A 15,699-nucleotide genomic window follows, 5' to 3' on the forward strand; every position below is an offset into this window, starting at 1 on the left:
GTCATGGTGGAGGGGTGGCCCCGGCTGGCGGCCTACGGGGGTATCCGCTCCTCCAGATCAGACGCTAAAAAGGCAACTTTAATTCCTGCTTCTTAATGCTTCCCTCGGCTGCTGAACGCAAATAACCAACCAAGTATACACTCGTCTAAACCTCAGCGCCTCAACTCGCTGCTTGAAGTCCCACAGCTTACGTGGGGCCTTTTAACGCTTCCAATCGTGCAGTTGTTAAAAACTACCTGGTGAAAAATTACAGTAAAGTGCCCCCCCCGGCTTCGCTACTGAGTTCAAGTGCAAGGCTGGAAGACAGAAAGTTTAAACACAGTTGATGTGCACCAAGTAAATCAGAGAACTCATGTTGAGGAATGCAGCACCACACTGCTTCACTCTGACTAAAGCAGCCAAATGATGCCCTAGATTTTTCAACTGAGGTTATAAACGCTCTTGAATGTCCATTGATAAGCCACAAACTAAGGTGTCTTTATGATTTTTTATTAATAAATACCTTAACAGCACCAATGATACCTGAACATAATCCTGCAATACTGTGCACAGTGGCTGCTTTGGGACTGCGAGTAGACGTGTCCCTATTTTCATGTACAGTTGATCATTCTGTCCTTTCGTGTTTGCTTGTAAACAAAGTAATCTCTTCCTTACTTAACATCTGTCATAAAATTGACCAAATCAACACCAAATAAGAGGAAAATGCTCATTTTAATCTACTACCTTCTTTTGGTTTTAAGGTGACTCGGCAAGCGTATAAGAGTGCTACAATTTAAAACGAGATCGCTGTAGTTCCTTTCAAAGGGTCTTCTCTTTGCATATACCTGTGCACACATGTGTTGAAAACAAGAGTTTTGGCCACCTTAAAATTTCCATGTGTCTGAAAGTATATTAGCATTAATATTTTGACAACAAAAACTGGAAAAAAGGGTATTCCTATACATCAGAGTTCTGTACATTAATAAGCATTTATACAAATATAATCCACCAAATATTGGCTTTTACGTACAATTCTGAAATATGGTGATTCATTTGTATTATCTAGTACTAACATGAACATCTCGGGTTGCTTTAACACCCACAAAATACATTTGTTTTACAAGGTGGGTACAGATTTCTCTCGCTGTATATGCAGGTTACTTATGAATAAATTAAGTGGTAAAGTGAAGCTTGAACAGCATAGTCTGTGGTGTAGTAACATCAGCAACTGCAAGTTCCTGGCCATCCACAAGCCCCAATTCTGAAACAGAAAGAAAAGTTCAAGTACAGCAAACCCATGTGGTTTGTCTTTTTTTAAATTAAAAAAAAAGTTATGAATGCCATTCCCACAAACCATAAATACCATGAAATAAAGCTGCAAAAGCTCACTAGCTAAACTAATATTCAACTAATTCAACCAGGAAACGAACAGACCTTGTCAAAAATATATAAAAAGCTACTGAAGTATGTTTAATTTACATCAGTTATCAGCTTGCTTTGTTGCAATGTTTTTCTCGGCATCTGCCGGCACTTCACATTTAAGCAATTCAAAGCTCATCCTTGAGCAACCTGAGAAAGGTATATTGCACGTAAATGGATAACAAAGCACATTCTACTGCATAGTGCAAAATAAAGCGAAAAATGCCATACAGAGGGATGAAACTGATTAACTCTGTTCAGAGAAGTATCTTGAAAATCTACATGTGACAACTGCATTATACCTTTTAGTGTCTTGGAAAGATTTGGTCTTGTTCGTTCTTCAATTGAAGCTACTGTCTGCAAAAATAAAAGAAAAAAAAAAGCCAAAACATTTCCTTTCAAATTCAGGAAAGTAAATTTAAATAAATTAAGATTATCAAAGACAACTACATAAATTCAGATTACCTGTAAATAAAGTGTTTTATTTCCCCCATACATAGTTGCTGTGATTGCAGGAGATTTCATTTGCCTATATATAAAATATTTTTTTAAAAAACAGACAATCAGGTAAAAATACATTTAGAAATTACCTTTTTGAAACACTAAACTACCAAAAATTATCAGATAGGTCAGAATAGTTGCGCACTTACAATGAAGCATTATTTGTCAAGTAATCCAAGATCTCCTGTAATTTAGCTGATGGGGAAATCTCTATGTTTTGGGGAAGTTGGCTGCAGGCTGGACAGTTCTCCTACAACAAAATAGCACAAGAATGCACGTCATGTTAAATATGATTTTAAAAACGCTGCTAATAAAGTCTCAAAACTATTTGTGTGTTTGGTTTTTTTAAAAAAGTTTTAGCTCTAGAAATATTAATACTGTTGCAAATATTAATGACAAAAGTCAATTCCTCGTGAAGTCTGTCACTCTTCACCTGGCTCCCAAGAGCAGCTAAGTATTTATGAACTACAAATTTCATCTGACATAAAATTTAATACTACAAACTTTCAAATCAATTGTTGTCATAACCTCTTCTTGAGAAGATTTCCTTATGAGTCTTCTTACGATTGCGTATCTTATTTTGTAAACCACACTTCCTGTGTTACAGGAGAAATCTTCAGGATTCACTTTCAAAAAAGTCAAGTATCGTTTTCCTCTGCATAGCAGAAACAGTTGAGATACCAATGCTGCACCAGCAGACACGACAGAAATAACTGTCTGAAGAACCTCCCTATACCAGAAGCTACTTTTCCAAATATTCAGAAACTTTGGCTAAACAGGCAACAATTAAATATGCCATTACATATACTATGCAGTGGTTTCTGGTAAACTGATGGGTAGAAGAAAAGGACATGAAATAAAACATCCATTGATCTGGAGGTAAACAGTCCTGCTACTCTACATGGACAGACCGCCACTGTCATCACCATTCAAGCTCAAAACCACAGAAGTTTAAAAAAAAATTTCCTACATGCTAAAAAAAGTACTCTGGAGAAGTAGCAGACTAGTAACGTCATAGTTTCTGCTTTTAAAACTTCAGAAATATTATTATTCAGTGCTGGGGGCCAAGAGATTCAATATTGGTTTCAGAAATACACACAAACTGCATAAGTTCAATAAAAATCAAGGAAACAACCGTGCAAGCATTTAATGGCACTAACCTTTCTTTCAGCTTCAAATGTGTATGTGTATAATCCATCTGCATCATTAAACACCAAGTAGTTGTTAAGAGGAATGTATGCACTGTAATGACAAATATGTTAGTGTTAATACATGTCATTATGTTAGAAATCATGTATGTTATTAATGAGAAATGAAATACCTTGTGGCTATTTTAAAAACTTCAGTGGCGCAAACAGCTGCAATGAGAAAAAAACCAATGTCTTCACTTTCTAGCTCTACCTCAAAACATGCAGACATTAGGGCACAGAGTTGTACCAAAGAAGCAATGACATAAAAAAAATCAAGTATAACAATTAGTAAAGAGAAAAATAAACATCTGAAGGTAGCTGGTAGTTCTATGCATTAACACCATAGATTCGGCACTAATCTGAGACAATGTTAAGCTTATATACCGTGTTTTCCAATTATTTATTTTTCCCCAGTCTCAAATGCTTTTTCTCACTCCCACAGTCATAATAAGCTTAAAATTTATAGAGTCACATGCAGTTTCTCTATGGAAAACAGAAATGAGACTGTAAGAATAAATCAGACCCATTTAAAAATTACTATTATCCTCCACAAGTTCTCGATTCCAAACTGTTGCCTTATAAAACTCTAAAGTCTCTGGAGCAGAAATGAAATGAGTTCTTTTAGCATACCTGCAATTACTGCATTTGTAGAAGCTACTGCTGGAATAATGCGTTTAACCACCCCTGTAAAAACAAAACATACAGCTTTGTCTTTTCCAAGAAACTATACTGAGAGACAACTTTCAGCCAGAACAATTACAGAATGGTGGACCCAAAGGTACTTTAAACTTTCCAGGAATTTCTATAACAATAAGGTATAATGGCGTGCTGCTCAAGTACTTTGGCATTTTTTTATTTTAGGAATGACTTAAACATGTTAAGAAAAAGAAGGTATCACACAAAGAGAGCTAGTGAACAAATTCTAAAAACAAGTATTCTGTATTTAGCACTGAAAATTAACCTAAAACCTAGTTCTATTCCTGCTTAACTGGAGAGATGCATAAAGGAAAGATATTTGGTTTTGGTACTCCTTCTGCAAGAACAGGCTTGCCAAACTGTATTGGCATCTTTGTCCAACTCTCCTTACTGAGCCTCTCCGGTCAAACAGCATAGTACATACACCGATATAAAGCAAGATTTCCTGTGCATACAAGTTTGTACATCAGGAACAATGAGGTTCACTCTTTTTTCAGGCCTGCCAAAAAGACAGCAAATTCCTAAGTAGTCTGAAGTTCCTCTGGCTTCTCATTATTGACTTGTATCCCTTCATACCTGAGAAAACATGCATAAAAATTTTATCTTTGCCTTCTTTCTGCTATGTACTTTATAAAGAAGCCATCTTCAAATGCTGAAAACTGTGCAGCCATTTGCATGTACATAATTATATTTCATAACTGGAGTTCACATTTCTCTGTACCAAAAAAATACTACTAGAGAAGCCAGTATAAACTGCTGCAGAGAAAAAGACTATCTGCAATACACTAGGTGGAACCCGAGGAAGATACACAAGGAATCAGTTTGCCCTTTTTTGATAGAAAGGCACGCACTGAGGTTCAAGTGTGGCATTTCAAGCCCAGCATTTCAAATGCATTCTCAGTAGAAGTTACCCCAAATTCTGGAAATTCTGTATGAGATTCTTTTCTATTTGGTTAGCATTTAAAATGCTGATTAAATGAGTGGCAGCATTCTGCACTTGCATGTGAACAGAGGCATACACAGCAGTAAAGAACAAATGCTATAGTCTCTACCAGCCCAAACTGGCATAAAGTGTTGCTGTTGCTAAAAGAGGCAATCACGTTCTGTTGTTCCTACTCTTTGACCCAGCAGAAGTGGTCACAGTATAATGTAAACTGTGGAGCTGCTCCAGGTTAAAAATAAAATGGCAAAAAGAATGTTCAGTTTTGTCCCAGATAAGTTCCTCTGATTCATCATGAATGCCTAAACATCTGACTCATCATAATAATATTTGTGCTAGCACAGGAAAGAAGCTGCTTGTTTCTGTTTTAAGATGTTAAGGGAGAAAAGAACTATTTCTTCCTCAGCAGAGCAGCCAGTTTAGCCATAACAAGTACAAAGAATGCTAATCCAGCCTAATTGCAAATGCCACAAACTTAGTGAAATGCCATACCCTTACCTTGGGTGAGTCTGTATGTTACACCTTTAATATTAAATTGTGATGCTCTTTCTAAAGACTTCTGGTAAATCCACTGTATATGTTCGGGGTCATCTCCATCCAATGCAACACCTTCTACAGCAAAGTTAAGAATTTACAGATAAGTCACGGTTATAAGAGTTCTTCAGAAATACAGCATTCTTTTTGTCTAAAAAAATCCTTTTGTTTTAATTTGGGTTAAAACAACCCATTAAGCTATTAAAACTTGACACTTTAATCAAAATATCATTTCTACAAACATCGTAAGTTCTAACACATTATATATACAAACTATCTTAACTTCACAGATTTATAGAGCTGTCACAGGTTACACTTTGAGTCAGGAAAGACATTGTGCAGTATGAGAGAGAGAAACACATGAACAAATATGGAACTGGAGAGTGAGTCCGAGAAGAGAAAATCCATCACCAGCTCAGAAGAGGCTTAGATTCAATACAACAATGAGCCACATAAGGTTAAAAGGTAGGATTGTTTTATTAAAAGTAGCTGTGTATACCTAACTCAAAACAAATTAGTTAGAAGGAGAAGTATCAGTTTAGCACCAGTGCAATATACTAATTACCTCCAAAAGGTTGCTCCTTTGGCCACTGCAATATCCTGACATACTCAATACAATGCTCTGGTAGTCTGGGCATAGATGCAATAGTACACATGGGAAAATTCACCTGGTGTGGGCAAGGGAAGAAAACCAGAAGAAAGCACATAATACATTACATATAGTACTAGAAAAAGAAACAAGCAAATCAGAAGAATACAAAGAAAGGAAATATCACTGGTTGCAATTACCTGTGGTGGATAAAGCTCAAGCGTGCATTCAACACATGCTGTCATACCAGGAATAATCACACGAACATTTCCTTTAAAACCTTCTGTCCCTCCATCTATTAAAGGTATGATGGAACTTGGATCCAGTACACCATCTTCATAATGTAAAAACGACATCTAGCAAATAAAGGTGGGGGGGTTTGTTGGGTTTTGTTTGTGTTTGGTGTTTTTGTTTGCTGTTGTTTGTTTGTTTGTTTTTAACCAAGTTGCAGGAAGAAAAAAAAATCCTAAAAATTTTATTCTTAATGGTACACCACAAGATTGAATGCTTAATATACAGTTTATTTTAAGGGTACATCGTGTATAAAACACTACTCATTTCTCAGTGCGCAGGACTTCATCTATCATCTTCACCTTCCACCTCCTCCTCCCCTTACCCCCCTGATAAATGCTATTATTTCCTTACAGTATACCAGAACAAACGGTTGCTTGGTTTGAAGGATTTGGCATATTGATTCTTGGTTTGTTGTTTTGTTTTTTTTTTTTAAATACTGGTAAATACTCAAGATCGTTATTTTATAAACAAATTCACAATGATAAAACTACCTGGTTCAATGACCAGCTTTCTACTACTTTGTAGCAGCAGGGCTCCAAAAGGTGACATTTACAAGTAGTAGCATGATAAGTACTGTTTGGCTAATGAAAAAAAAAAACATTCACAATGGGAGCATCCAGAGAGGCTGTGAAACTTCCCTTCTTACGATTTTCAAAAACTGACTGCACAAGGCCACAAACAATGTAATCTAACTTTGAAATTACCCCTGCAGGGCACTGCACAAATGTTGGCTAACACTCCTCAAGAAAAAGGCAAGTAAGAGAGCATGCGTTTTACCCTGTTCACAAAAAGAAAAAAGAAAAGAAAACAGAAATAGATACAAAAAGCTGTGAGTTTCAACAGCCCTCATTTCATTTTAATGACACATTCTACACAAGTCTGTTCAAGCAATAACCAGGCTTTAAAAAGATTGAAGACTTTACCAGCATGCCATTTATCCATCTTCTTGCAATTATAGAATCCAGCCCACAAACAATAATATGAAACTCTAGGGGGAAAAAAATGTTATTTAAAGTCGATACTAATGCATACTTCTTAAGACAAGCAAAGTATTTTGTCTGTCCATAACAGTCCAGAGGAATTGACTGTAGTTTAACTATCTCCCCTAGATTACCTACATGACAGATGCATTTAAGTTTTGTCTATTTGTTACTTCAATTTCCAGTATACTGTAGAAGACTAAAATAATTAGCAATCTAACTACCAGGAAAAGCACCGAGCAGCAACAATGGCAACGTTCCCCTAAAGCACCAGTGGTATTTGACAGGCAAACAAATACCACTTACGTCGATAGAAGCTTTCATCCATGTCTTGAATTTTTTTAAAATATCTGAATGTAAGACCAGTAAAGGAATATATTTATAAAGTAGTTTACTATATAAAGTTTACTGTTTTCTATTTGCTAACCTAAAGCCAAAACATTATTTAACTTATTACTATAATTTTATATGACACTTTTTTAAAAAAATGATTGAAAGATTCAAGATTCCCACAGCTGAAGCTGTAGCATCTGACAAAACAAGTAAGGGACACAATGTAATAGTCACACACAGGAGACAGCTCAGCAGGCAAACTATTTAGGAAGCTCAAAACATGTGCTCTCACAAAGTCCTGTATCAGTAAGTGCTGCTCTATGTTTATAAACTAACGTCTCCAACCAGTATGTACTCAAAACATTCTGGTGAAAAACCTGTAATTCTAGTATCTCAGTGAAGATTAGAATATTGCATCTGAATAAAAAGACTCAGTGGAAAACTACAAAATAGTTTCCTACAGCTTAGCCTTCTTTCCCCATGCATATTTCCTGTATGCTAATGCTACTGAGAAAGAATTCTCAACCACCAGCTGAATTAATCTGTTCTTTATTGTATGAAAAAGAGAGGATGGCAGAAAAATACTTTAGATAGTCTTACCACCTACAGTGTTTTCTAGGTTTTCTGAAGCCTTTGGGGCTACTACTTCTCTATAAAAGGATACGCTACGACAGCGCAGTTGGGAATGCGGCTGTTTAGGAATTCTGCTGCAACTTCTGCTTTTGGTCGCCCAACATCCTTCGGTCTGGGAAAAAACCCAAGCAATTTCAAATGCATTATTTTAGTAGGTTTAATCTTTCCAGACTCCATGCATTGCAATACTGAATTAAATGACTAATTGTTACTATAGGTCAATTTATTGATACGGATAATATTAAGGCATCCCTGTAAAGCATCAGATATGAGAGCCCCAGAGTTATCTAAATATGTCCATGTAACTACAGTTACCAGCACCAAAAAAAAAAAAAAAAATTTTTCATTTTACTTGGAAGAAAAGGGTACCAGAAAAATTGATATCTCAATCTGTGTGCGTTATTCCTTGGTGTCACTTTTTCCATTAGTCATTAGCTGTATTTGATGCTCAAACTATGACACCACAGATCTCAAAACAAGAAGGAATCACATGCAATGTTTAGTTAATTATGAGTACTATTGTGATATGAAAGTTCAGTAATCTTTAATGACATCTTATTCAACCAAAATAATGATCGTATTCACATATTTTGTTTAGGTACATTTAAAAAACCAAAAGTCAAATCATGAAAATACCACTTACCGAAACAGAAATTGTCGGTTAAGATTAGAAACATCTATAGTGTCCATGTCAATAACATGGATCTGTCTAAAGCCGGACAGTGCCTATGAAAAGAGATAGTAAACTTCACTTAATAGGAAATGAAATGCTTACAGTGCTCCATTCCGTATGCCAAAAAAGCAACCTTTGGAGAAACGTATTTGCTCTTCATTCTCTGTGCAGATAGGTATATGGTTGTTCTTTGTTAAAAGAACGTTCTTTGTTGGGTTGCTAATACTGATATTTAGACAGACGGAATTAGTAACATTTCAATAGTCAAAGACAATGTTCTACTGAATGCAATATTGCTTTAGCCTACCTAATCATAACACAGGGAAGTCAACAGTAAGCTGATCTATAAGGGAAATTTGCAGTATTCCCTCACAACTGGAGTAAATCAAAAGTGTTCACTGACGAAAAAAAAGCAGAATTTTAAGAAATACCATAAGCACTTCCTTGCTTGACAGGAATAGAAAAACAAAGTTTAATTCCTCTAAAATTTTAAGTTTTTGAACATTCATCATTTTCACAGTTGGCATAAATGAGTCTGGTATGACCACCCTCAAATCACAGTTCAAAATAAGCCAGCATTCCTCACTACATTCCATGCTAGAACAGAACTCAAACACAAAAAGTCACCTCGCTATCTAAGAACACACCGAACCTCTGACAGAAGTTCTGCCTGATCTGTTTGCATACAGCCCGTCACTAGATTTGGCAAATAACTTTAAAGTAAAATTGTCTTAAAACTGTATTGCAGATCTGATCTGATAAAGTAATAACATCTGTCACACACAAAGAAACAATGTGAACTGTGGTTAAAGGGAAATAAATGCTGTAAAACACTGGTTTTAGAGAAAGGAAATGTGTTGTGATGTTCTGAAGTGACCCCAAAAAAAATTGAGTCCCCTCCCCTAACTTTTTTCCTTTAAGACTCAATCTTGTTATATATAAAGACTTCCAAACTTTTCATTTTACATTTTCTGAATAAACAGAGCCATCCCATGCATAATAACTATTTAAAATGCTGTATCAGGAAACTGATTAAACAAATGAACAACAGGACTAAAGTTTTTCACAATAGAAATTAATTTCTGTAAGAAAAGCAGCAAGAATTTCTGTACATCATATTGGATACCCCTGGCGCTGAACAATCATTTTGTTTCATCGATAAATGTTCAGCTTTTGTTCAGTATTATCAAAGCAGACTGGGAGAGCCTGCTAAAGAGAAGAGCGAGCCTGGGACATCACGAACATACAGATTGGAGTCTTTATCGCATTTATATTCATTGTCCCAAAGACATGAATACATGTGAACAGAATCTAGATTTACTTATGAGCTTATCTTCTGAAAATGATAAAAATAAATCATGATAACTTAAAACCTTTTTGAAGAGATGTAAACTGAGCGCATACAGCAGACTTATGAAGTCCCTTATCCCATACAAATCCTCCCTCTCAATGAGCTATCAACAGATTAAATGTTATGTCCCAATAAGCCCATAAAACAGTAGCCCTGGGCAGAGGTTAAATTCACCAGCACTAAATTCCCAAAGAAAACTGCCTTGAAGTTGTCAGAGTCTCTTCAAGTAAAATTCTGCTTAAGCACTGCAGTAACAAACCAGCAACCAGAACAAGACTACACACTATTGCTGAAACTGTAAAAACCCTAAGTTAATGGATCTGGAATGCCTGGCTGTAAATGAGGCTATTGATTTACCATGCATCTAAAGCTTGGAGGTCATCTGTGGAAATACTGAAATAGCAGTACATAAATATTATAGTAAAGTACACTAATGCATAAATATTGGTATAAATTAATGAAAAAAGTTATTTCATAGTAAGTTATTACATCAAACCACACATTTTCCATGGAATCTGTAAGGACAGAAATTCTTACTATTAAATAAAAACATGGAAAAGCACAGTATTAGTCTAAACTACCGAACTCAAACAGGATAGTAACAGTGATGCACTATGACAAATATGAGCGTCTGTGAGGATAAAAAACACATTAATAGTATAATTAAATTTATGCACAGTTATTGGGTAAATGTCTGACAGCACATGATCCCGTGACTGCATTTTAAACACTTAAAAATTGCTTTTCAGAACACGTAGTGAGAGAATCCATTATACACTAACACCGTATCAAGAAAACTACCGAATACCTTCTGTTAATCTGTACATCAGGGAAGTACTGTCATATTCTTTCCCTGTTCTTACACCATTACCTATTCCTCCTTAGCCATTTCGATACAGGATACTGCATGCTCTGTATGTCTGACTCAATAAAGCTGCCATTACATAGGCTGACTCCAGCAATACAGACGCAACTCTGAGGGACTGTTCAGACAACCTCCAATTTACTGATCTTGAGGAACTGGAAAACCTGAGAGCCACTACTCGGGAAGACCAAATGGATTCCAGAGACATGAAGGTCACCATAGACACAGTAAGTCTGGCTCTACTAATTTCATTATGAAAGAACATAAATAATTCCAGCAATTCTAACCTCACTTGGAATTAATCCAAAGACGTAAAATAAACTGAAATTAAATTCAACTTTGACTGTTAATACTAAACTTTGTACTAGCTACTTATGGCAGTTTAAAGTATCACTTTTCATCTGAAAAGATACATTTCAGCCATTGCATCCCAAACACCACTTCTTTGTATCATTATGAGCATGATTTGTTCTTAGTTTACTTCATTTCCCTAGATCTGGTAATTAGGGAAAATTACCAACATTAGACCATATCTAAGGCTGCAGGTGGACTTTTGTCTACACTTCATAAACAGCACCATGTTGTCCCTCATGACAAGCTTTGAGATAGCTAAATAAATAACATGCAGCATATTAGACTACCACCTTTCAAGCTTATTAACAAAGTGCATTCCTCAAGTTTATTGGCTGTATCATCACATTATACATTTTGATTAGAACTTAAAAATTTAGTAGCTATATACAATCAAAAATGCCAAATTAGCAAAGCAGAAAAGGTAATTTCCTCTAGGAAAAAAAAGAAGATTCTAAGAAGCAAAGGGCGAAAACTGAGTAATTACCAGGTTTTTCAGGAGCTCGCATCCTAATCCTCCTGCTCCAATAACTAGTACTTTACATGTGCTTAACAAAAACTCAAGAGCCTGCGGAAAATATAAAACAAAAAATTAATACACTAAACAAGAAAAAGTATAATTTGTCCTTTGCTTCATAATCCTTAAAAACACGTTATCGTAAATTTTCAGTGCCTAATAAGTCTCACATAAAACAACTTAGATCAATAAAACAGTTTGAGCTTGCAGGAGTAATTACATACCAGACTTTAATCGGTTGTTGAGTTCATGCAGTTCCTATATCCCAACTTACAGAAAAGCATGACTTTTGTTGATATCAGTATTCTCTTTATATTAATTTTGACCATGAAAAAGCAAGGTCCACCTTTATTATTATTTGGTTTCAGGAGATAATGTTTTCTTCCTCCAAAAATTTTACTCATACATAATACAAAATAAACCTAAACAGACAGAAAACATTGCTGGCGAAAAAGAATTGAAATTTTTAACTATATAACTGCTTTCTGTGAACTGTTCTACTAGACCCCAGCCTCAAACTAGTAAATAATGGAACAGTACATTAAAAAGGTAACAGTAAAATACATTCAACTGTAAGCTCTGAAACAAAATGTACCAAAAAAGGAAAACAGAAGAAATAATTAAAAGTCTAAATTTTGCTTTTCCCTCCTAAACATCTTTCCCAATTCTCTAAGTACTCATATTAACCTTAATTCCTTCTTTAAGTACAAGAAATTCCTTACTCTATCTAATTACTTAAAAATGGAGAGAAAAATTCTGCTATTTTTCCTGTGGAACTAAAAGACAGAGCGTAATTCATATGTTGTTATACATTTATATATATGATGACACCAAGGTTGTAGTTGACAGTGTACAATTTAGAAATACAAGCTTATAAAAAGGAATACAATATGTTCTTCTAGCATCATAATGTTCAATTGATTAAAATAGAAGCTTTTCATGCAGTCTTAGTATTCATACACTGCTGGTGGTCGTCAATTAATGAAACTGTTTACATTAGTTTGCAACAAACGCTACAAATTTTTTATTGAAAGTAAGTGTTTCTCACTTGAGTGCCTGGCTCGAAATCAGGATGTGTGAATGGTCCAGATCGCTCGAGGAACTTCTTTACATGGTTCCAGCGACCTTCCCAGTCTCCAGTGTCCCCACACCCACCATCAACAGCCATTCTGCACAGAACACAGTAAATTCAGCTGCAAAACCGTAGAGAAAAAGCCACACCTCTAAAATGCTGTTTTTTCTTTATATATCTTAAAAATACCTAAATTATTGACCACTCATACAAATGCATTTGCGTATTCTTTATGCATGTAAGTTATGTGCAGGAACATTTGCATGAGTGGGTTGTTTTTGTGGAACTAGAAAGCAATAATACAAATACGCATAGAAGGGAAAAAACCCAGGCATTTCAATAAATCCCACTGATTTAGCTGTTACTAGTAAAAGTTGACCTGAAGTGAAAAAAGGGTCTAGTCTTTTTGCTTTTATTTCCCTCATATTTAAAGAGGACACAGAAAAAGAAGTTGTCCCTTTAGATTTTGAGGGTGCTGTTTTTTTATCAGAGTCAAGTCTTGTATTCTTTTTTGACAGACTTTTTAAGTTCATAAATAATATTTAGAATTATCAGTATGTAACTGCAATTGTGAGGCACTGAATAAATAACAGTAGCATGCCCCAACATTGTCTCCTCTGAATCGTCACAGTAGTTTATTTAAACAAGTGTTAAAAAATACAAATCTGGAATGCTCTTCACCCTCAATTGGTACTATGTAATTTAGAACACCCCCATTTTTCAGTCATCTCCTGATCCTGTCAGTGGTAGCAATCTGACTTGAAAAAATGAATGTTTGCAGTTATCTTCTTTTAAATTTTTGAGACAGAATTTTACATCAAATACTCCAGTACCCTTTCTTCCCCTTCTGCAGGTCACTTTTAGTAGTACATAACTATAAATTTAAACTCTTAAGAGACTTACTGGTATAGTTCAAAATCAGCTCACTTCAGTAATTTCCTAACGTAAGATCATCGCCTACACAGAACAGCCTTTCCTTAACACAGCGCACTTCCCTTTTTAAACAGGAGCTCCACTCAATATATATGAACTGTTATGTTCTACGTTAATACAAAACTAAGCTTCTAATAAAAGAGCTTTGCCAATCCTGAGTACGAAAGGTTGTGTCATCATTGATAAGGAGTGTTATTTGCTTCCCGCTATGAAGTAATATGAAGAACGCTTGTATCGATAACTGTTGTTGGGTAATGTTTAGAATTTATTATTACTTCCTGGTGACTCATCTCAAAATAAAAGGAAAATTTAGTGAAAACATCTAGACAGCGAATGCCTTTATCCTCACAGAATTCAGAAGATGGACAACACAGTATGTCCGTAGTAACTTCAACTTACAAGCAATTAATTTTGCAAAAGATTTTCAGTAACAGGGAAAAACTTCACTAAAGTGCAGGAATAAATACATCAAAATTTGCCTATATTTTGATTGCAGACTGAACTAATTCCTGTTAAGTGTTGACCTCAGGTAAGTTACTGTATTAGCAGTTAAATAAGATCTACAAAATTTATTTGAATTCATAAGGGTCTTTTGACGTCTGACTTGCACTTTTGTTCTCCCTCAGTTTTCACAATTTACATCAAAAACTAATTTTTAGGAAGGTGTGAATATAACACTCCCTCCACTGAACCCTGGGCTCATCTCTTGTATACCAGTTTTCAGTATGTGCATTAAGCACTGACTTAAGCAAATAAAATGGGTCAATATACATCACAATAATTGCTTCTATGGGTTATATTATAATTTTTAACTTTTCTAGAAACAAATGCAGAAGCTATGCTTGGTGACATTGAGAACAACTTTTTTTATCCTTTTATATAGTCCATATAAGCAGCAGTACTCCTTTTCTGTTTGGATACGTATTTTCCTTTACAAGTGATAAAATGGTAAGGTCTAGTTTCACTTTTGCGATTATACTACAGTTCAGTTTTTACAGGGTTGGACATTGTGGAGATCTGAAAAACATCAGTAACTCAACCTGAGATTTTGTGTTTAACTGTAGAGACAGGGTTTTTTAAGTGTTTATTTTTGTGTTGTTACAGCATTACCCGGTATCTGTATTATTAGAGTTTAACAAAATCCTTATTTATTTCATTGAATTATTCTAATTTTAAATCTTGTTTAAAATATCAGAGCACCACAGTCCTTATGTTGCTTTAGGCCCAGACTTTTTCCTACCACCTTCACATCTCCAGAGCTCCATGCTTTTGAGGAACTTGGCATGCACCCCCCCAATCCAACATGCCCAAGGATTTTTGTGACCCTCGCCCCAACGCACACATGCACTGCCTGCGAGTCCACCGCTCAGGCAGGCAGGTCTGCTCTGTGATCTTTGGGAAGAAGGCCACAACCAGATGGAAGGGAATAGTTAGGGGATGGAAGCAGATGAGGTTAAAGATTTCCGAGCATTAGTTTTCAAGGCCGTTAAGACAGATGCATAGAATTTAGGGTTTTAATAAGCAGAGGCAACTGTTCTGTAGCCTGAATTTTTAATATTCAGCCAAAATTTAGTCACCTGCTTCTAGCCTAGAGGCCCTCCCCAGGTCCCTGGCCGGCAATGCAGCTTTTTCCACTCCTGTCACAAAGCTCTCCAGCATGCCGAGCACCCCAGCCTCTCCTCATGCCAAGCTCCAAGCCCGCAATTCCCATCCCCACTCCGGGTGAGCCCCTTGGTCCTCTCCCCATGAGATTCCTCTTCCCCAGTCCTTGCTGTTCAAGCGCCCTTTCGCGTCCCACCTCCTCACACTGACCCACCTAACACCTTTCCTCCGGCTCCCTCCTCCCACC

At 36.0% G+C, this 15,699-nt stretch overlaps 1 protein-coding gene across 1 annotated transcript; it reads right to left on the bottom strand.

Moving 5' to 3' along the window:
* Nucleotides 1-476: 476 nt before the first annotated feature.
* UBA3 (ubiquitin-like modifier activating enzyme 3) lies at nucleotides 477-13,013 on the bottom strand. The gene is made up of 16 exons (XM_009576269.1): nucleotides 12,894-13,013; nucleotides 11,816-11,896; nucleotides 8,732-8,814; nucleotides 8,120-8,200; nucleotides 7,429-7,472; nucleotides 7,066-7,130; nucleotides 6,049-6,204; nucleotides 5,825-5,927; nucleotides 5,224-5,337; nucleotides 3,720-3,773; nucleotides 3,221-3,257; nucleotides 3,060-3,141; nucleotides 2,049-2,149; nucleotides 1,864-1,927; nucleotides 1,701-1,755; nucleotides 477-1,240 (listed from the first exon to the last, which is right to left on the bottom strand). Exons 1-16 carry the CDS (start codon nucleotides 13,011-13,013, stop codon nucleotides 1,152-1,154), a joined length of 1,329 nt encoding a protein of 442 aa, XP_009574564.1. The 3' UTR covers nucleotides 477-1,151.
* Between the last annotated feature and the right edge of the window lie 2,686 nt (nucleotides 13,014-15,699).

Source organism: Fulmarus glacialis, unplaced genomic scaffold (genome assembly GCF_000690835.1).
Source record: "Fulmarus glacialis isolate BGI_N327 unplaced genomic scaffold, ASM69083v1 scaffold27544, whole genome shotgun sequence".
Classification (NCBI taxonomy): domain Eukaryota; kingdom Metazoa; phylum Chordata; class Aves; order Procellariiformes; family Procellariidae; genus Fulmarus; species Fulmarus glacialis.